General features: G+C 37.8%; 1 protein-coding gene across 1 annotated transcript in view; it reads right to left on the bottom strand.

The window, feature by feature from the left end:
• Positions 1 to 23,713, bottom strand: part of na (sodium leak channel non-selective protein na) — a 605,671-nt gene that overhangs the window by 29,812 nt on the left and 552,146 nt on the right. Inside the window, exons 39-40 of the mRNA XM_090376183.1 lie at positions 9,756 to 9,947; positions 2,027 to 2,123 (exon numbers count right to left, since the gene is read on the bottom strand). Coding sequence (XP_090232309.1) covers positions 2,027 to 2,123; positions 9,756 to 9,947 — 289 coding nt within the window. The remainder of the gene's footprint in view (positions 1 to 2,026; positions 2,124 to 9,755; positions 9,948 to 23,713) is intronic.

Below are 23,713 nucleotides of genomic sequence, written 5' to 3'. Positions count from 1 at the left end.
GGTTAGGATTGTCCAGTATTCTTGTAGGTAAATGAACAAGGTCATTAGTAATTGCAAAAGCCTCAGCATCTCGACCAGCTGGGTCTGTGTGACTAGAAAACAGAAGCCAGCTGGAGTTGTGAACATTAAAATCACCAAGGAAAATTACTGTTAGGAAAGTTGGACTGGAGAAAGTCAAGTTGCAAAGAGAGGAAGTCAAAGAGCTCCGAGTGATTAGTGGAGTTGGGAGAAAGGTAAAGACAACAGATGAATTTGACAGAATGAGGTACAGAGATTTTAAGCCAGAGCAGATCGAAAAGAGGAAATTCCAAAATACCAAGTCTCGGACAGGGAATATCAGAACAGACATATGCACAAGTACCACCTCGGAGCAAAAGGAATCATACAGCGAATAATTTGGGCAATTGAGATGAGCAATAGTTGAATCAACCGATAACTGAGATTCTGTCAGAAAAAGTACATGGGATTTGGCAGACTGCAAGTGGAAATGGACATTGTTGAGATTAGAATTGAGACCACACATGTTTGTGAAATGAACTAGGAAGTGTTTGGGAGGTTTAGATCTTTTTGCAGATAATCTTACTGTATTAGTTTGACAATTCATAGTGTATTCAATAGTAAGAAAAAGTGGGGGGGACACATACTGTATGAAGTAATGAAACTTTTGGATATGGCAAAAAACGTGGTAAGAATATACCCAGATCCTTGACATAACACGGCCTCGACAATGCTAACCGGCATACACACTACTCAGACTCCCTCCAGTCGCTATCTGGCAGAGTAGATATGCAAGATTATACACTAGCTGATCCGGAAGCCTCCTAAAGAGTTACCAATAGGTTCGGTCCAGTGTACTAGCTACCGGCCGGCCTGTGAACACCATTTTAGAGCTGTACCCTCAAAATGTAAGGAAGATTGGATCTCGCCATGATGTTCAACATAACCTCAAAAGTCATCAGTCATATTGCATGATGGAAGAGATAGGGAAGGGTTAATCGGAACTTAACTCTGAAGAATAAACATGGGTTCCACCACTTCAAGCCTTCAATAAATAAAGTGGTGGTGTTGCACCGGTTGATGAGAATCATCTACCACCTAGTATTGCCTGGTAACACAGAGGGGCAGCATTCCTCCATGTAGTGTGGGTGCCATGCCTCAACCCTTGCTTACGTTGGTTCACACATGGGCAGTCAACCCATAGTTTGCTTGGCATGGAGGTTATACCCAGGATTACTAACAGTCCCACCATCATGAAGGTGCAAGCAGAGGATTTGGCTGTCACAGACCGTCTGGACTTCACCAAAATTGGGTCCACTTGACTTGAATGTCACTTCCATCATCATTTTAGACTCCTAGTTAGCAAGTATAGGAGTGTGCAACCCTGGGTGTGCCAAGCCCATTCTCACCAGATGTGAGCCCCTGGGATTTGCATACATATTGTGTATACTGATCTTCAGCCTCAATAACTTATTTGCTCTATACTGTCTTTCGTTTTGACTTAGAAACAGTGCTAAAGATACAAGGTGTGAATTAATGCACTTCGAAGATTACGCTGTCTTGTACCATAACACAGTGCGAGAAAAAAATTGATGTATCAAACATAATACAAGTATATTCAAAATATATTTCGTACATTTATGTCAAAAGAATATGACCTCTGATATTTTTATCTAATATTATTGAATCAAAATATCAAAGGCTGTTCTGTCGATTATTTAATTTTCATAATTAATTTTCATTTTGTTTAAATAACAAAATCCTGTAAACACATGCTTCTGCTGCAATGTTGTTGTTGATATGGCATCACTTCTGAGGCACTTTTAGAAAAACTTTCTTATAGTTGCACAAGTTAATTTACATCCTACATTTTATCTAACACTGAAACTCCTTCAGGCTTGATAATTTGAATAAACCTCATATAAATTTTCAAAAACTCAATGTGACTTTTAATGAGAGTATGTAATTTGCTTAAACATATTTCATCTCTTTATTTTCAAGAAAAAAAAGGGGGGGGGATCATACTTACCTTGTGTTCTGTTATTCCATTTTTTTGCTGGATATCTTTCTTTCTCAGCTCTTGAAGCACCATCTGATAACGAAGGTGCCAAAAATTTTCTTCCACCCTGGAATAAATTTAATATAAAATAACATTAATTCATGCTGGAAAACACGTTAATGTATTTTACATTACACTGAAACCAATTTCACTTATTTAATTATAATAAATAATTATGTTGCATGTACTGATGGTTATACTAATTTTCAAAATTAATTGGTATAATAATCTTTCTTGTGCAAGATGTGATGTAATATATGAATGGCAGAAGCAAGGAAATCAGGATGGTACTGACATTCTGAGATCCTTGTGCTGCTAAAGTACCTTCTGCTATTGGCAAGACATGGTACTCTCTCATTCACGGTGTATGATAGTTCTCTCAAGTGCATCTCCAAATGCAAATATGCCTGTCACTAACTCCAAAACAGAACTGGTACTTATCACAAAAGACTATATATGATGCCATTCACTACAAGTCATAATTATGTGCAGACAATTCAGTGTATGTGATAATATGGTGTATGAAAATTCACTGAAAGGCACTTTGGAATGTATTGCAATTCAGAATATTCTGTGAGAATTCAATGTATAACAGTATGCAAGAAAAATTTTGGCATGATAAAATAAAAGCAGTAAATATATTAACCACAGTGCAGTTCTTGATATATTTTGTATGGCAGATCATCTCAGAAAATCAGAAAATAACAATGGGTCCAGCTCTGAACCTGTGGAACTCCACTAATAATATCAGTCCATGAAGAGCAGTGCCCACTGATAACTACTCTCTGTCTTCTCCAACTCAACCATGCTTTTATCCATAGCAGTAACTTCATCTTTATGTCACACTGCTCAATTTGTACAGCAGCCTTTTATGGGCAATGGTATAAAAAGCTTTCCTAAAATCCAAGTATATGATATCAGAATTATTTCTACATCACTTCTTTAACCAGTGACTCCATTATTCTTCCTGGAACATAAGTTAAGCTTACAGGTCTGTAATTACTTATGTCATTCTTTGCTTCCCCCTAACAGCACTACTCCTTCATGTGCTGCATTAGAGCAGCTTCTATCTTTTCTATACATAGTGAAGTGTTTGATTGTTATAGATACTGCATTCGTCAGGTTTGTTTCTTGTATGCATGCTGCAACAGGCTTATATTCACGTAGGACCATTCTGTAGATAAATTAGCACAAAGTCCGCGACAATTCCATTGAATCACTGTGTGCATTGTTTGGTTTTAATTGGTGGGTTTGGTTACTTACGGTGGATATTTTTGTTTGCGCCTGTCTACTTTTGCTTTCTACTTTTGTCTTTCTACGCCTGTCTACTTTTGGGGGCCTCCGTAGCCGAGTGGTCAGGAGCGGGAGTGCAGTAGCGCACGCTCTTTGAGTAGACAGGGGGTCAAGCCCCTGACTGCTGAATATGGTCGATCTGCCAACCCGCACTGGACCAGCATGGCAGATTATGGTCCATTTCCCTCAGCATGAATTGTTGAGGAGGCTTCCATCCTGCAGTGGGTTGATAATGGCTGCACTTTACTTTACTTTTTTACTTTTGCTTTTTCTTTTTTTGGGAAGGTTGGCCTACCTGTGTCAATGCCATCCTCTGGATGAATCTCAAGAACTGAATCATCTTCATATACCTTTTCATCAATATCCATGGTATCGGATATAAATTTAGTTGCATTGCTTCTTTCAGGGCTGGTGGCTCGTTCTTTTGGTTGATCATTAAGTTTTTTATCTGGAGGTATTGTTACAGGAGTGATTTAGCCCAAGCAGATATTGAGATATTTGGAGGGACTGAGCAGTCAGTCTGAGTTGCTACTGAGCATAGCCGTTGGGTAACTGAAGCATATGTAAGTGACTTAGCAGGTACTGCAAAATGTTTTTTAGCTTCTTGATATGATACTTTCTGCTCAATCTTATATTTTTGAATATTCTTTCCTCTTTTCCATTGAGGGCATTCCTTAGAGAAGGCAGAGTGGTTACCATGGCAATTAGGACAACTTTGCATTTCAGTTTTTGTATGTGTATGCTCTTTTGATCCGCAGGTAGCACAAGTGGCTACACCTTTGCAGACAGCTTGGGAATGACCAAATTTTTGGCACTTAAAGCACCAGACTGGATTAGGAATGTATGGTCTTACTTGGCATCTAACATAACCAGCTTTAATGGAAGTAGGTAGATTTGGTGTTTTAAATGTTAGTATCACTGTCTGTGTAGGGGCAGGCTTTCCATCTTTTTTTATGACAATTCTTTTGGTTTATACCATGTTTTGATCTCTTAGTTCATGCACAAGTACATCCTCCAATACATTTAATAGATCCCATTCTGATATTACCTCTTTAGAGGAATTTAAGGTGGTATGTGGGGCAACCTTCGTGGGAATTCCATCAAAAGTAGATACTTTCAATAGTCTCTCGGCATGTCTATGTTCGGTCATTTCAGCTAATAAATCTCTGGATCTTAATCGCCGAACCATTTTTGAAGGCATATTTTTGAGACATTTCTGTATCAAAAATGGGGACAGCTTACTCAATGGTTGGTCTGTGGAGGAGTGTAGTTTTAAAAAGAGAAGAGGGATATTATCCGTTAATTCTTTTTTTTTGTCTCTTAGCATGGGATATATTTGTGTTGTCATGATCTGGATTATGTTTGTCTAGATCTGAATCAAAAGATCCACATGCGGACTGTTTATTTTTGTCCATCGTTGCTCTTTTAGCCCTGGGAGAGGGGCTTTCTTCTCAGAGGTTTCCAGCCCTGCCACATGGAGGCAGGAGCAGTGCCACCAGTGACCAAGTGATAAAGTGAAGTTATTTGTTAGTATTAAAATTTGTGTTAGTAAGTTAGTCCTATGTACGAGAAGAAAGGTGTCTTTCCTTTATGTTAGGTACGCTAGCTTCTTTACTATAGAAGAGCAAAATTAAATAACTCTTAAAAAAAATGAATAACAACACTATAATTATCAGCCGCTCTTTAAGAAAATTGCTTGGAAATCACTCAAAAATCGCTATAGTCACTCACTTGGCACTCGGGGGCCATGTGGATATAGTGTAGAAGGTTTTCCTTTGCTTAGGTCCTTTGTTTTAGTGCACATTTTACTATGGATATGCCAGCCCTTTTGAATTATCTTCTGAAATTTCTATAATTTTCTTGTATTTTTATTTGTGCAAATTTGGGGATAATCTGTGAATGTATGCATTTTTTAAAAAAAATCTATGTGCGTTTTCTGTTGGAAATATCTTATTATGGTTACTTCATATAGGTTGAAATGCTCACGTAATGGGGGGTTGTACGCCTTAGAAATAGAACAATGGATTATTCACTGAAGCATTTGTCCGACACATTTTAGCGGTTATGAAACATCAAATAGCTAAATTTTGATATATGACATAGAGTAAAAAAATATGTGGAGGTCCTAAAGTCTCGAAACTTTATTAGATGGTTGGACAGACAACTTGAGTAGTCGAGACCCGTTAATTTTCGAAAAATTGGACAAAGGCTAATAATTTATTGTAATTTTTCCTTGTAGAGAATCTGCGATCTCATTATAGATTTAAAATAAACTGTAGATTTTTTTGAAAAGGTTAGTATAGGCTATTTTTGGAAATTTTAAAGGAATATTATATATTTTATTTTAAGGCAGAAGAATACTCTTACCTAGGGTTTTCTTCAGGAACGGTTGCATCCACTAAAACAAAGCAAAGGAAAACTTTCTACACTATATCCACAGAGTAAAAAATCAACTAAAATCACTTGTTAAAGAGGACCTATAGAATAACTTTTTCCTACACGTACAGGATAGAATCAAATTTCATACTGAAATACTTACCACAAGACATGAGAAAAAATGGAACTCTCTTTTAAAATCACAAAGACCGCTATCTGTAGGTATGCACATAATAGATTATGCAAACAGTGAATTCATAACCAACCTATCCAAACTATAGCTTAACAAAAGATGAACGCAAGCTTCTCTATAAAGGCCTCAATTACAGCATGACCCCAAAAAAGACCCCATACAACGAATATGTAATAAAAGTCCAAACAGGCTTATACAGCCACAGCAATAGGAAAAAAACTAATCAAACAAATAAATAACGTGATAAACAAAAAAAACAAATATTTCTCCTAATCTTTCAAAAGAGGAATTTCAATGCATCAAAAAATTAGCCACAAATGAAAACATCATCATTCAAAAGGCTGATAAACGTGACTCAATAGTATTAATAAACAAATCCGATTAAGACAACAAATTGGCAAACCTCCTACAAGACACAAATACACACCAGAAACTAGGCAAAAATCCTATCCCCACCATGAGATCAAAAATCGAAAAAGAACTAAAAAGATTATGCTCTGAAGAAAAGATTACCAGCAATTTGCACACAAGAAAAGATTACCAACAATTTGCACACGTTCACCCTACATATATATATTTTTTTTTGGCTGATGCTGCATAAGCTCATACACTTGTTTTCTTGCATCACACCACTACTACTACTACTATTTGGAGTCACAAGTTGCATAAACCAGACAAACCATTGAGGCCCATAGTAAGCTTCAAAAATACATCAGCAGCAAACTTAGCAAAATTTATGGTTGATATACTAAAACGCCTAATGAATTATTCCAAATATCACATAAAAAACATGGAACACCTATTTTTGTCAATCAAAAATATAAAATTAGAACATGATGATGACAAATTATATTCCTTTGATATAAAATCACTATACACAAACGTACACCCTCAAAAAGCTGTGAGGGCCACTGAAGACACATTATGTAATGATCCCACACTTATAAGAATCGGATATAACAATCGTACTAAATATACTGTTATCAGCGAATTATTTCACCCATGAAGGAGATTTTAACCAACAAGTATATGGGGTACCAATGGGCGGTTCCATAAGTGGACATCTCTCCAAATTTTACCTCCTGAAAAAGAAAACCACATCATTTCCAAGTACTCTTCCCCATCCCTTAAATTTTATGAAAGTTATGTAGATGATTGTCTGCTTATAGGCAAACCAGACACCATAAATACCATTTTCCATGAGTTGAATAATGTAGATGATTGGCTACAATTCACAACTGAAAATGAAGAAAACAACAGGATCAACTTCCTAAATTTAACATTAACAAGAAATGCCACCAAAATCAACACAAAAATATACCACAAACCTACAAACAAGGGGAATTATTTACATTTTGACAGCTATGGCCCCCTCTCTCACAAAAAATCAATCCTAATAGCCCAGTTCAACAATACTTTCAGGTATTCATCTACAGAGGATGAACACAAACAGGAGATTGAAACACTTAAGAACAGATTTTCCAACTGCGGTTATCCAAAATGGCTCATAAGCGGTGCCTTAAATACAGCCGAAACAGTAAAGAAAAACCAAAATGAGAAGCACCAAAAAACAATGGATAGGGCTCCTGTACATTGAAATGTGCCAACAGCCTTTGAAAAAAATCTTCAAAGATTCTAGAGTAAATCTAGCCTTTGGCAGCTCCAAAAAACCATGGACATACCTAAAAAGCTTAGCTATCAACAAAAAAACAATAGATTTCAATCAGCAAACAAATGTGGTTTATGCAATTCCTTGCACACCGGATTACGATTGTATATATATAGGCAGCACGAGAACATTGCTACATATAAGAATCCAAAAACAAAAACAGTTTAAAAGTAGCCGCAAATAACAAAGAAAAAACAGACCGAATGAAAAAAAAAAATTGTTCTGAATTGGTAGCTCACCACTTAGACACAGGACATTATCCCTCCTTCCAAAAACAATAATAATTGACAAACAAGACACAAAATTTAAGTTAGAAACCAGTGAGATCAACATACATAGACCAATAATAATCTCTGAAGAATGGGACCTAAAAAAATATCCTATAAGTTCAACTTTAGCAAAAGAACATAACACCTCCCCCCCCCCAATCCAGGACCTCTACTAACGGTGATGGGTAGTCATGCTCCCGGATTTCCAAGTGAAACCTCTTTCTTTCCCTTTCCTACCTTTTTTTTTTTTTTTTTCGCCAAAAAAAAATCTACAATTTCCAAATTCCTAAAGTATAAGTGTAATACGGTGAGGCGGGAAATTCTTCCCCTTCACCCTACTTCACTCTTTTTCGACTACTCAACACCCCCCCCCCCCACCACGTTTTTGAAATATGGCAATGGAATGTGTCCGGGCTATAAAAGACGGTCTTGACACGTATTCACCCTCCTTTGAAGATGGTATTTACAAAAAAAGCTCCCATTAGGCTTCAGGACATCACTCCCTTTGCCTACAATTACTCCTCATGCAAGGATTTAGGACAAAAGCTGGCTTTTGTCCTAAATCATTTTCTTTTGTCCTCCTTCCATATAAATGCAATTTCAACACCTTCTGAATTACATCTCACCTGGATGCAGCCATTCCTGAAGAAAACCCAAGGTAAGAATATTCTTCTGCCTTAAAATAAAATATATAATATTCCTTTAAAATTTCCAAAAATAGCCTATACTACCCTTTTCAAAAAAATCCAGAAAGTTATTTTAAATCCATAATGAGATCGCAGATCCTCTACAAGGAAAAATTACAATAAATTATTAGCATTTGTCTGATTTAATGAAAATTAGCAGGTCTCGACTACTCAAGTTGTCTGTCCAGCCTTAGATACTTTGGAGCAAAATCAAAAACAACCAAATCTGGCCATCCAACCCTTAACTTATCCACACTACTTCAGTGGTACAGGTTTCAATAACCATTTATAAAAAAAGAAAAATAAATAAATATGTAGGAAGTAAATTCTTGTTGGTGAGATCACACACTGAATTTTTGTGCATTTACTGAATTCTTATATAGTGAATTGCCATGCATACACCACACCGTTGTAAGCATCAAATTATTTTTTGCTAAATTATCATACATCAAATTCATGTGGACATCTAATACCACTACCCATGCACAATGGATGGTAAGAAAATGCCACACTTCTCTCAGTCTTAATTAAAGGCATCTACTTATTTGGGCCATGCCAAGCTTCAACACTGGCTTGAAATCTGGCAATCTGTCATGGATATGTGCTCAGAAGCCAACTAATGGACCCGTCCTGTGTTCATCTGATGATGATGCTCACCTGTGAGCTCCAGAATTTGGGTACTAGGCATGAGGACCTACCTACAGCTATTGTTAATACCTTCCTGCAATTATCGTAGCATGACTCATTATGAACAGTGATATGCCATGTGCTGGCTACTGAGGTTGAGAAAAACTAATAATCCATCTCCATTCAAATTTGTTCAGGTGCTTGTAACCAACCCTCTGATCATGTGTCAAAGGCACTCCACTTTTACTAATTAAAAGGCACTCATTCTCTCAGCAAGATATAGAGTTAAACTTTTTTTGCACGCACACTGCTGCTCAAACACTAACAAATGCTAACACCTGCCACCAATCAAGATTATCAGTTGTGCTGCTCCCATGTCACTGCATTAACTGTCCTTAAAAGCTAATCATTTACATATTTTTATCTAAAAGATATTCATGAAAAAATATTTCAGACAGATCTGTCTACTCCTTCTAGGATGGGCAATTTCACTGCTCAGCAGAGCATTCATATATACTGCCAAAAAATTTCATACTAATGATAAAAATAATATTTTGGTTGTATGTAATTCTTTAAACTTTCTTACCTGAGAAGATATACTGTCAGATCGACCTGGAGCAGGTCCTTTTTTGCGTAGGCGAACAGATGCAGATGTATCCTCTTTGGCTTCTTCTTTAGGCTCAGCAGGAATAGGTTTATTTGGAATTATTTCAGACCCTGCAAGTAATGCTTCTGTTGTTGCACGCAGACTATTGATAAGACTGGTTTGTTCTTTTTGCTAACAAAAACAAAAAGGATAAAATAAGAATATCACCCTAAAATTTAATATTAGACAAGAATCAAGCAATCATAATTAGTAACAACAAGGATCTACTGAGTTCAAATTTTTATTTCTCCATAACTATTGAGAGTACAAAGTTTTTTCAAATGGTATACAAATTAACTGCTCAGAATTTATATGACAATATGTTTGATGTGGTTCCTCCACATTGATGATTCTTCTCAGCCTTACTCTAAAATCTGTTATGACTCTGGAGAACCTTTGTTGAAATATCAAAAATGTGATTTTGAATTGGCTATTTCAGTTGTTCAATGGTATTTAGGTTGCTTTGGTAAACTCTCTATCTTTGATGCGTTCCCATAGAAAGAAGTCACGTGGATTGAGATCTGAGAATAGGCAGCCAATTGATGCCACTTCAAGAGTATTTCTGATAGTCCAAAGTAATGACATTCTCCCCGAAATGTTTAATAAAAAGGTCAAAAATCACCTGTAAATGATAGGATTGGGTCCATCTTGCATAAAGTAATGACCTCTGAGTTCTGAGCCATGGAAACCCTACAAAAGGAAATGAAATCGTTTTCAAGCAAGCATCTGTAGATGAATGAGGCGACAATTCCTTGATGATTGCTGGGCCATAAATTCCATAAGTGGAGAGCGTGCAACAAATAGTAACGAGTACAGGGTGTAGGCCTGCAGAGCCTATGACATGCAGATTTTCTGGGATCCAGATTTGCCTGTTCTGCTTGTTCACAAATCTATCAAGGATGAAAGTGTGTCTTGTCAGAAAATCAAATTAGGGCAAGGTCAATTTCTTACTTCACAAATTTGCCCAGTATAGCATTAGCAAAGTCCAATCAGCAAAGTATTAGGGTAGCTAAGAGTAAAAACAGGTGGTTGCCATGTTTGTAAAGAGACAAATGCAGGTTAGACTTGAGGATATGCTGCAGACCTGTTCTTGTGGTTGATGACAAGCATTGATGAGAGTAATTGTCCAGAATGGATCCTGTCCTCCCAAATTTCTAGACAAGTTTAATGACTGTGTGCCTCTCTGGCTTCTACTTTGGCATCAACTTATTTTGAATGGCTCTCCTGATGGCTTCAGAGCTCTTTGCTAAACAGAAATATTCCTCAATTATGAATATTTGCTGCTCCATGGTATGATGCTATTTTGTGATCATCATGCCACCTGCAACACAATAAATAAAAATTCTATGAATATCTGGTTTGCATACCATTTGAATAAATTTTTTGTACTCAATAGCTATGGAGAAATAAAGATTTAAACTTGGTAGGTACCTTTTGGGTCATTTGGTATATACTAATATAAAATATTAAATCATTATAATTTTATACATTAGTAAAGTAGCAGCTCGTAATTTTGTACTACCCACAATAGAACTTTTACTCAAACTTTCCTTAATTCTTAGATCAGTTCATTGAACAAAAGTGAAATCTAAGTGAAGTAAATCAATACAGTTAAATCAAATAAAAATGAGTTGATAAATTTCTTTTTAAAAAGGTATCTGCTAGTTGCTGTTACTATCGAGGCAGTGACAGGAGGGTCGAAAAACTGCTAGTTTGGGCAGATACACAGACTAATAGATTAACTAGAGACACAGACAGAGGTGAAAGTGATTCTTGCAATACTTCTATTGGAACATGCAATAGCCTGGGAAGAAAGGTGTCAGAGATTTCATGCCCTGATGTGAGTCATCACAGAATGTGAGTAAATACATGAGCTGTATTAAGGTAACTAAGAGTAAGAACAGGTGCATATATACTTGCATGTACACTAATGCTAGGGGCAATGTAAATAAATTTGATGAATTTTGAAGTACTGATTAGGTCATCAAATGCAGGCACTGTAGAGTTTTCAGAGACATGGTGTTACTCGTATGATGAATCTGAATATTGGAAGTGCAATATATACAGGAAGGACATAGTATATAATGTATAAGACCTTGAATGGTTTGAGCAAGTGCAATGCTGATGGGATTCTTCTTCTTGCTCAGATTATTCAAATTGAGGAAAAACAGTTGTAGAATCAATGTGAGGAAATTTGCCTTTAGCCAGCAGGTGGTTGATTGCTGGAACAAACTTCCATCTGTTGTTGTGGATGTGATAGCTGAAATAAATTCAAGGAAGGAATGGATGGGTGAAATGGGAAGGTTTTTTTTGGCTGGTGTTGTATAAGCTTGCTTTGTTGTATCATATACCTCTACTAATGCTAATGCTACATGACATAGCACTGGGTCTCTCCTCCAATTCCACATAGTATACTCTGTGTCACAGTACAAACTCTGTAAAGGCCAGAGAGTGTAAGTTTATTGAGTGGTCTGCATAGTGCAGTGTTGGGCTGTTGTTCTTCTAGCTGCTTAGCTGTGGGCCCTTGGAGAGCCAAGTTTACCCCCCCCCACTTCCTTCCCATTGCTCATTCTTCAGCACAAAGAAGTGGTCTGGACATAGGATGTAAGTAAAGTGTCTGGCTGGGGTGAATCTTGGTGCCGCTTATGCTTGCCAGGGAGGGACCCTAAAAAAAACATTTCTGGAAGTTTTTATTGGAAAAGGAGTGCGGGAGTGTTAGTTTAAGTTGGGATAAAGGTAAAGGAGATGGACAGAAGGCAAATGCTCTCCACAAAACAAAAGTTAAGGGAACAGAGGGGCAACCTGAGCTGGATATCAGCATTCTTCTCTTTCTTGCTTTCTTGGTGATTCCCTTCTACTTTCCTCTCTCTCTCTCTCTCTCTCTCTCTCTCTCTCTCTCTCTCAGGGTAATATGGGAAATTTTTTTTTTTTTTTTTTTTTTTTTGGCTGGTGCAGCATAAGCCTCAGGCTTCCTTGTACCATATGGCTAATAATAAATAATAAAATAACCTTGTGGGGGAAAGTCCATCCTCCAGGGGAAGGACTGTTAAAAACAGGGGAGAGTTTAAGTTGCTAGGGCCCACCAGGTGAAACATAGGGGAAAGGTGGGGAGGGCCAGTAGAAGGTTTAGAGGGAAATAAACTCATAGTCAGGGTAGCCTATTGGGGAGGGAGATCACCATTATGGTTATCGGTATATTAAAATAAATTTTACACTGGCCTGACCAGCTACAGCCAGAGTCAGCAGATTCCACACCAAGGGAACAGGTTTCTTGTTAGGTTGCCTCCACTGCAGAAGTCAGGCAGAGGCTTATCAGAACAGGCATCATACACACATCAGACACCACATGTATACTAGCCATTTACTCACCTATCATGCAAACATATACACAGAACGTTTTTTTTTAATGACACATATTTAGGGAAACATGACAATTTGACATTTATAATGACTTCCTCTCCCACATTTATCTTATTCCATTTATCACCTTGCACTCTGATAGTATGATATCCTCCTGAATACAAACATGTTATTTGTCTCTCACAAACACTTTCTTTTTGGTAGGTAACCAATCATTTATTCAGTCATCGCATAGCTTACACAATGACCCTCTATTTATACCACATTTTAGGAATGTCTTAACTTGCAGAATTTAAGTTAATAATTTTAATATATTTTATTTTTTTTATGTATATTCGGAGTGTACATTCAGACAGTTAACTGACATTCTCATTTGCCCAGCAGTGACACACATTTAATCCTATTCAATTGACACAACACTCTGAACATGGACAGGACACTTTTTTTTTTTTTTTTTTGAGGTTAAGTGAACATATCTCCCTGCGTTCAACGTTCATATAACATTTGCCCACATATAACAGGGATATATATATATATATATATATACACCCATATAACAATTATTTCAGTCATTCACATTCATTCAACAAGGGGATACATATATATTCATACATACCTTCTTACCGTTTCATTTAAGCTAGTTAGCTGTGGCAGACGTGACAGAGAGCTCCAGCTAAACAAGGACAGTTGCTCATCCCTAGCATTTCTCTTATGCTTGCTCCTATCATGGCAGCTGTGACAGACAGCTGCAGCTGGACACGGACATTCATTCATTCTAATTTTGTATTCATTCAAATCTTGTATCTATCACAGCAGCCATGATAGAGAGATACCAGTGAAATTTGCCATTCTCATATCCTTGCATCTACAAGCTCCCACTCACTTCTGACAGCGTGGATGTGAGTGAGAACTCCAACCAAGCACCAACTCTCAAAACATACTAACTGTCGACCATTTTTAAACTTGGAGAGCAAGTTTAAACATGTAAGCCTATGCCCATAGGCTTACATGTTTAAACTTGCTCTGGTTATGTTCACTGGAACATAGCCACAGAAAGTTTATCCTCATGTACCAATAAACATGTTATATATCATATCCATTTTGCTTACAGATTCACATAGACACACAACTTACATTTAACATATACAGGGTGATTCACAACCAGTGTGACAAACTTGCAGGAGGTGTAGGGGGCACAAAGATGAATCGGAATCACATAGCATTGCAGGGTCCGAAATGCCTTCGTCATGCGGTAGAGGACGTTGAACGGGAGGTCGCGTGAACAGCGATCCCGCTGGAAGTCAGCATTTGCGAACCATTTCTGTTGAAGAAACGAAGTAGCAAAACTCCTCCGGAGTGGATAATCTGCAGGCTCCAATGATTGGACGCGTTGCAGATGGTATGAACTCATTTGGTTTGTTGACAGTATCATCCATACAGTGGATTGGGAAATACCCAATCGTTGGCCTATCGCTCGAGTACTCGTACTCGGATTGCCTTCTGCAAGATGTAGGACATTCTCCTCATTGTCTGGCATCCTTGTCGTTCGCTCTTGATTCATGGCACCTCTCATGAAACAACCAGTCTCACGTAACCTTCTGTGCACACGTGTGAAAATCGTATGATGAGGAGCACGCCTGTGCATGAAACGTTCCTGGTACAAGCACAGATCGACGTGCCCGTTACAGTCTGCAGCTCCATACGCGAGGTGCATGTCGGCCAGTTCAATGTTTGAATACTCGTCCATCCTACTGCCTTGGGAACCGGTTCGCAAATGCTAACTTCCAGCGGGATCGCTGTTCACGCAACTTCCAGTACAGTCCTTGTGAAAGTAATCTGTTAGTATTACACCATTCTGATCGCAAAAACTAGACAGCATCACAATGGCAGCACTTGGTTGCAACTTTGACTTGTTTTGTGGGGGGGGAGATTTTGTATGCTTTTCTTGTTTTGACCTTTCTTTAGTTTTGGGATCATAGTGATGGATTCAAATTTCATCCATGGTGACAAGTCATGAAAAAACTCCTCTTACTTTTCCTGGCACATCAACAACATTTCAAGTGCATATTGTGCTCTTTCTTTCTTCCAGTACGGGGTCAGAAACCTGGGAACCCAACTATCAGACACATTACTTTTTTTGAACTGTTGATGGATGATATTCTCTACAGACCATGCACTAATGTGGAGCTCTGTGGCTAGTTCTTTGACACTAATACAGTTACTGGTCTGTAATTACTCGTGTCACCCTTCGATCCCCCTTTGTGAATTGAGGATACATTTGGAGATGTGCAAATGTATCCCCAATTCACAAAGGGGGATCGAAGGGTGACACGAGTAATTACAGACCAGTTAGTTTAACTTCTGTTCCAGGTAAAATAATGGAGTCGCTGGTTAAAGATGCATTGCAGGATCATCTAGACAAGACTGCAGCAATAATTCAGACACAGCATGGGTTTGTTAAGGGAAAGTCTTGTCTGACAAATTTGATAGGATATTATGATGTGGTTACAAAGGAACTGGATACAAAGAATAATTTTGATATCATATATTTGGATTTCAGGAAAGCTTTTGACACTGTTGTGCATAGAAGACTATTGTACAAATTGGAGCAGAATGGTATTAAGGGTAAGTTGCTACAATGGATAAAAGGATGGTTAAGTGCGAGAAGACAGAGGGTGGTAATCAATGGGTGCTGCTTTTCTTGGACTAATGTTATTAGTGGAGTGTCACAGGGTTCGGTGTTGGGTCCACTGTTGTTTTGTATATTTATCAATGATATTGATGAAGGTATATCAGGCTTAGTGTCGAAGTTTGCAGATGATACAAAGGTTGGCAGGGTTGTTAATGACAGTAATGGCAGTGTGCTACTGCAACAGGATCTAGATAATTTGGGCAGATGGGCTAAGAAGTGGCAACTGAAGTTTAACCTTGACAAATGCAAAGTACTGCATATGGGTAGAAGTAACCCAAGAGAAACGTACCAACTGTGTGGTACTACACTTACGGTGGTAGAAAATGAAAAAGACCTGGGAGTAATTGTGCAGGCAGATATGAAGTTTTCTGAGCAATGCAGACAGGCTGCCAGGGCAGGTCATGGGGTTTTGTCAATGATATATAGGAATTTTGCTAGCAGGGAAAAGGAGGTGATTATCCCTCTGTATAAGGCAATGGTCAAGCCACGCCTTGAGTACTGCGTACAGGTCTGGAGGCCTCATTTTAGGAAGGATGTAGATTTACTTGAGCGTGTACAGAGAAGGGCAACAAGATTGGTGAGGGGAATGAAGGGATTCTCTTATCAAGAGAGGCTTAAGTTCTGCAAATTGCAGTGGCTGGAGACTAGGCACCTGCGCGGTGATCTGATTGAGGTGTATAAGGCCTTGAATGGGTTCAGCACGCTGAATTCTGATGGGATCCTTCCACTTGTTCAGATTACGAACCTAAGGGGGCATAAATTCAAATTAAGAAAGGACAGATGTAGAATACATGTGCGGAAATTTGCCTTTAGCCAGCGGGTGGTTAATTGCTGGAACAAACTTCCATCTGTCGTTGTGGAAGTTGATAGGTTGAATAAATTTAAGGAGGAACTGGACAGGCATTTGGAGGGAATGGTGTGATTTTTTTTTTTTTTTTTTGGCTGATGCTGCATAAGCTCATACATTTGCTTTCTTGCATCACATGCCACTACTACTACTACTTTCCACGATTAATGCCTCGATTTTTGCAACATTCTCTTCTGTTATTCTTTCCCAGGAGTAACAGAAGAGATAGTTGGAATCCCAGGAGAAATCTTTCCTGGAATTTCTTCATCATGCACAGAAGTTCTTCCACATTTGAATTTTTCATACCAGTGTGCAACAACATTGTAACCTGGGCAGTCTTCTCCATAAACAGCAACCATTTCTTCATGGATTGTTCTGGGTGTTTTTTTTTGCAGAAAGCGGAACCAAACCACTGCTTTGTATTCCACTTTATCCACTGGGTCATTTCACTTCTTTCAGTGTAAATAAAAAAAATGAATTGCCAGATTGAAACAAAAATTTGCGTGGCTGCTATAGAGAATTCAATGTATCAAACAAAAAAAAAATTTCATCTTTCTATCACAACTACTTCTGGGTGAATACAAATCTTTCTTCAACCTCCTCCCCTGTACATGTGCCCAGTCCTCATCAGCTCCACAGGTTAAGGATGTTGGGCAAGTCCTAGTTAACATAGTTTTGTATTTAACTATCCTAGTTAACATAGTTTTTGTACCTGAGAAAGGAACCTCCTAGCGACTTTACCTTGGTAGTCTCATCCCATCTGGTCTGCCACAGTTGGCAGAGAGTATCCAGAATTTTAGACAGAAAGGACAGAGAGGGCAGGACAGGGGGTTATGCTCTTAGTTAAGAAGCATATTAAAGCTAAAGCAGTGCATCCAGTCAATATGGGTGGCCAGTGCAATGCTGAGTCAACATTGCATTGCATATTGACTAAGCATTGCACTGGCCCAGCATTATCAGACCAAACGACTGGGAAAACGAAAATGAGAGTAGGAGTATGCTATAGGCCTAATTACTGTAATGATATATACCAAACAAGTATATAAAAATATAGAGTGAGCCAGTAAATCATAATTAAAATCCCCCTTCTAAGACAGAATGTCTTATAAGGAAGAATTTTAACTTTCCACATGTTAACTGGAATTTGTGGGTTGGTTACTCACATACAAGCAAGACTTTTGTGGACTTATTGGATGACTGTTTTCTATAGCAGCATGTTAGAGAGGCAACAAGAAGCAGTACCCTTGATCTAGTTATCAGTAGCAACTCTTCAAGCATTAAAGATATGCATTAAAAGACCTACAGGTTGGCAGTGATCACAGTGTATTGATGTGGAATTTACTTAAAGACATAACCATTGTTAAGGGCAAAGGAAAAGCTTTTGCTTTTGTAAGGGTGACTATAGTGGTCTCAGACAGTTTTTAAATTCTATACAGTGGGAACAACTGATGATGTTACCAAAAGAAAATTTTAAATTTTAAATTTTAAATGATCAGTAATATAATCATAGAAGCTACCAGACTTTTCATACCAACTAAGAAATACTGTTCAAGGCTTAGACCTAAATGTATGTCAAATAAACTAATGAGACTTGGGGCAGAGAACAAAAATGTGTGGAATGCTTATAAATTATCAGGTAATTAGATGCCTATGGTAGATATAAACTAGTCTGTAATCAAGTTACAAAGGAGGTTAGGCAAGTTAAGGCAGATTACAAGAAGTCTCTGGCAAAGAACAGCAAAAAAGATTTCTTTGTTTACATTAACAGGAAAAGGAAGAGGTTGAATCACATTGGGAAACTTGAATGTCAGTGGTTTAATTGCTGATGACCCTTCTCACGTTGCTGACAAACTGAAGAGGTATTTTGCATCTACACTCACACATGAGGAATTGTTTAGGTAAGTTGTCAGCAATTTATCACACTCTAACAGGGAGCTAAATAATTTTGTGATAACCGAAAGGAAAGTGGATGAGAATTATTGAAGCTAAACATAAAAAGAGGTACCAGGGTAGATGGAGTCTATTCAATTATATAAAGTAAGGTAGAAAAGAAGGTAAGCAAACTTAGCCATAATTATGAGACCATTCTTGGACTTCGGGGAGATCTCTATGAACTGGAGACATGCAAAGGTATCCCCAATTCACAAAGGGTCATTGAAAGATGACATGAGTATTTACAGACCTGTTAGCTTGTCTGTTAAAGGGAAAATGATGGAGTCACTGGTTAAAGGTGTAACGCAAGACAATGTAGACAGGAATGCAATTATACTACAGTCACAGTATGGATTTGTTAAGGGGTGGTTTTGTCTGACCAATCTGATTGCATACTATGACACAATAAAAAAAGGAATAAGATGAAATGAAAAAAATAATTTTGATATTATATACTTGGATTTCAGGATGCCTTTTGATACTATTGTACATAAAAGACTGCTGTACTAACTGAAGCAATATGACATTAAGGGCAAGTTACTCTATTTATAAAGGGATGGTTGAATGGAGAAGATAGAGAGTAGTCATTAATGGGTACTGTTCTTTGCAGACTAATGTTCTTAGTGGAACCCCTGGGTTCAGTGCTGGGCCCACTGTTGTTTTCGATATTCACTAATGATACTGATGAAGATATATCATGCTTAATGTCTAAGTTTGCAGATGCTACAATGGTTGGCAGGTCGCTTAATGACAGTAATCAAGGTAAGCTACTGGAACAAGATCTAAAAAATAGACAGGCTATTTAAGTAGACAGGCTGAGAAATGGCAGTTAAAGTGTTTAACATTGACAAATACATGGTACTGCTGTTTTGTTGTTTGTTTGTTATTTGGTTTTTAGGAGCATTAGCAACTAAGACCATACTGCTCCGGGATATGCGGTGTTCATTCCCTGACCTTTCCGCATCCTCCGTATTTGGTGGTCATGGGCTTGAACCCCGGTCTAATCAAGAAGTGTGTGCTATGCACTGCTGCTCCTGCCCACCCGGTTATGGAGGTGCCCTATGGTACTGCATATGGGTAGCAACCATATGCGGTACCATGATAAACATACCAACTGTGTGGTACTACACTCAAGGCAGTGGAAAAGGAAAAATACCTGTAGGCATTTGTGCCGTCATATAATAAGTTCTTTGAGAAGGCTGCCAGAACAGTTCATGGTGTTTTGTCAATGATATACAGGAACTTTACTAGCAGGAATAAGGAGGTGATTTTCCCATTGTATAAAGCAATACCAGGCCACATCTTGATTACTGCATACAGGTCTGGAGGCCTCATTTTAGAAAGGATATAGATCTGCTGGAATGAGTGCGAAAAGAACAATGAGATTGGTGAAGGGGACAAATATGTACTCTTACCAAGAAAGGCTTCAGTTCTGCATGTTGCACTATCTGGAGACTAGTCTCCTGTGAGTAGATCTGATTGATGTGTTTAAGGCCTTTGAATGAATTGAGTAAGCTCAACGTTGATGGCATTCTCAATCTTGACTACACACATCAGAGGCCGTAAATTAAAATTGAGGAAGGATGGTTGATTGTTGGAATAAACTTCCATATTTTATTGTGGAAGTGAGTAGTTTGAATAAATTCAAGGAAGAACTATACAAATTCTTGGAAGGGATGGATGAGTGAGGTGAGTATTTTTTTGGCTGATGCTCTATAAGCTTGCTTTTTTTTGCCTTATTTGCCACTACTAATACTAGTCATAAAACTCACGAAAAAATTCATAAAGAAATAATGAAATTTCTTGTTTGGTAATGATTTATATTCACATGTCCAAATTCATTCAGTGAAAAATTATTGAGGGGGGTGGCAGGGCATTATTTTGTGCTTGTAGGATACTTATTCCATTAGTAGCATTTGATAATGCTATTTATTATAAAGTGAACTGTTTATTTTATTTTATTTTGCAGAGATTGATAATATTATAGACTGCCTAGTGGTAATTTTGCACTGACAGTGAGTTAGCAGAAGTAATAGTAATATAGTAAATGATGAAAGAAAGCAAGCTTATATAGCATCAGCCAGGAAAAAAAAAAAAAAAAACCCCAGCTCACCTACCCATACCCTCCAAGAATTTGTCTAGTTCTCCCTTGAATTTATTCAACCCATCTGCTTCCACAACAGATGGAAGCCTGTTCCAACAATCAACCACCTGCTAACTGAAGGCAAACTTTTGCACATCTGTCTTGCAACCATCCTTCCTTAACTTGAATTTATTCCCCCCTCATGTGTGTAGTCTGCAAATGGAAGAATGCCATTAATATTCAGCTTACTCAAGGCTTTCAAGGCTTTAAATACCTCAATCAGATCTCCCCAAGTGCATATAGCCTTGAGACACTGCAATTTACAAAACTGAAGCCTTTCTAGGTAAGAGCACTGCCTGTTCTCTTCACCAGTCTAGCTGCCCTACCCTACATTTGTTCCAGAAAATCTACATCCTTCCTAAAGTGAGGCCTCCAGACAAACCAATAATCACCTCATTTTCCTGGCTAGTAAAGTTTCTGTATATCATTGACAAAACACCGTGAGTTGTCCTGGCAGTATGTCGGACTGCACAATTATCCCCAGGGCTTTCATTCTCCACTAATGTAGTGGTTCAGTGCATCTGTGTGGTACTACACTCTCGCTGAGTGTAGTACCACACAGATGATAAGTTACTCTGGGGTTACTACTACCCATATGCAGTACCTTGCACTTGTCAATGTTAAACCTCAAGTGCCATTTCCCAGCCCATCGACTAAATTTTCCTAGCTCTTGTTGCAGTAGCTCACCCTGATGACTATCATTAACAACCCTGCTAACCTTTGTATCAACTGAAAACTTACAAAACCAGATATTCCTTATTCAATATCATTGATAAATACTGAAAACAACAATGGGCACAGCACCGAACCCTGGGGAACTCCATTAATAACATTAGTTCATGAAGAACAGTCCTCATTGATAACTACCCTCTGCTTTTCCCACTTAACCATACCTTTATCCATAGTAGTAACTTGCCCTTTATGCCACATTGCTCCAATTTGTATAGCAGTCTTTTATGTGCAACAGTATCAAAAGCCTTCCTGAAATCCAAGTATATGATTCCAAAATTATTTTTTGAATCCAGTTCCTTGGTCACTGCATCACAGTAACCTATCAGATTAGTTAGACAAAACTACTCCTTAACAAATCCATGCTGTGACTACATTATAATTGGATGCCTGTCCAGACAGTTCTGCATTACTTCTTAAACATGTGATTCCATTATTTTCCTCAGAACAGACGTTAAGCTAAAAAGTCTGCAATTAGTCATGTCATCTTTTGATACCTCTTTATGAATTGGGGAGGCGCCTCCGTAGCCAGGTGAGCAGGAGCAGCAGTGTGCAGCACACGCTTCTTGATTAGACCGGGGTTCGAGCCCGTGGCCACCAAATATGGAGGATGCGGAAAGGTCAGGAAATGACCACCGCATATCCCTGGAGCAATATGGCCTTAGTTCATAATGCTCCTAAAAAAATAATAAAAAAAAAAAATTAAAAAAAAAAAAAAAAATTAATTGGGGATACATTCACAATTTTTTTTTTTTTTTGTTTTTTTTTTTGTTAGTTGTTGGCACATCGGCTTCTGTGGCCATAATGCACCTCCCAACATTTTTGTATTTTCTACTCTGATCCAAGCCCGAGGCAGGATTTGAACCCACGACCTTTGGGTTGTCAGGCAGGCACTTTACCCACCCGGCTAGTCCGGTCGGCAACATTCACACATCTTCAGTCCATAAGTTCCTCCCCTGAATCCAGGGATGGTCTCATAATTATGGTTAAGGGTTTGCTTACCTCCTTTGCTGCCTCCCTTAATATAATTGGAGAGATTCCAATCACCCCAGTTGCCATTTTTATGTCCATCTTCAACAATTTCTCCTCCACTTTCCTTTTAGTTATCACAAAGTCATTTAGTTTCTCATTAGAGTTTGATAAACCTCTGGCATCCCCTTCCCCAAAGTTAGGCCTTCCTAATCACTGAAAAATGTGTTTAAGGCCAGTTGATACTGATAAATACAAAATTTACAGAGAGAGAGAGAGAGAAAATCTTTATTGCAACTGAATTAATACAATGTACATATATAGATTTAAGTAAAGTTTTAATTAAAGTTGCAATTGTCCCATCACGGCCAATGGCCAGGGGCTCACATCAGATAAATCTACATTTTATGTGGAATGCAGTGGTGTTGAATGTTGCTTCTCTAAAAGTTCACACAAAGGGAAACAGAGAAACAGAGATTAGAAATTGCAAAATCTTCAAGAAAACCAGACACATCTTGATTTAAAACAATGTCACAAATTCTGCAGGCAGTAGTTTAGCACAGTTTATACATAGTGGGTCATCAGTAATAGATAAAGAAAAGCAGCCTGCTTTCTTTATGGAGGTTTTAAATTTCTTTATATCTGATGAAGTGACATGTGTAGGACTTATATGGATACCACTGGAAAAAGTAATGAATCACTCTTCAAACTGCAGTAACAAACTTGATTTTTATTTCCAATTATGTTCCCACATTTAGTAGCCAAAAATTTAAAATTAAGAAGGATAAGTTAGCATATGTCATCACTTAAGAACAGAGCTCAAGATCAGTAGTGTAAACAACTGGAGAAACATAACTTCTCTGTTTTCTGTGAAAAAGTCTGAACAAAGTATGTAAAAAAGACAAATGGAACTTACTGTACAATACTGGAATAATTTTCAAGCTGTATTTATACAAGGCACTGATCTGTATTCACAGGCAACTCCACAGAGTTGGATTTGTTTGATAATTTTTATTTTATACTAAGCAAGTTGGATCTGTCATTAAAAAAATTTAATACATATTTCTTTGGATGTTCCAAATGTGAACATTAATTCCACTTTCAATACAACCTAAAAACTTGTACTGAAAGGGGAAAATCCAACATAAATGAACCAGAAATATTTTATATAGGTACTTGATCACTTCACATAGTTTGTGGAGTTTTTAAAACAGCAATGGTTAAAA

The sequence above is a fragment of the Mastigoproctus giganteus genome, chromosome 6 (genome assembly GCF_048544385.1).
Source record: "Mastigoproctus giganteus isolate SK-2022 chromosome 6, ASM4854438v1, whole genome shotgun sequence".
In the NCBI taxonomy this organism is placed as follows: Eukaryota; Metazoa; Arthropoda; class Arachnida; order Uropygi; family Thelyphonidae; genus Mastigoproctus; species Mastigoproctus giganteus.
Note: the sequence above shows the minus strand (reverse complement) of the source record. Positions and strands in the feature narration are given on the sequence as shown.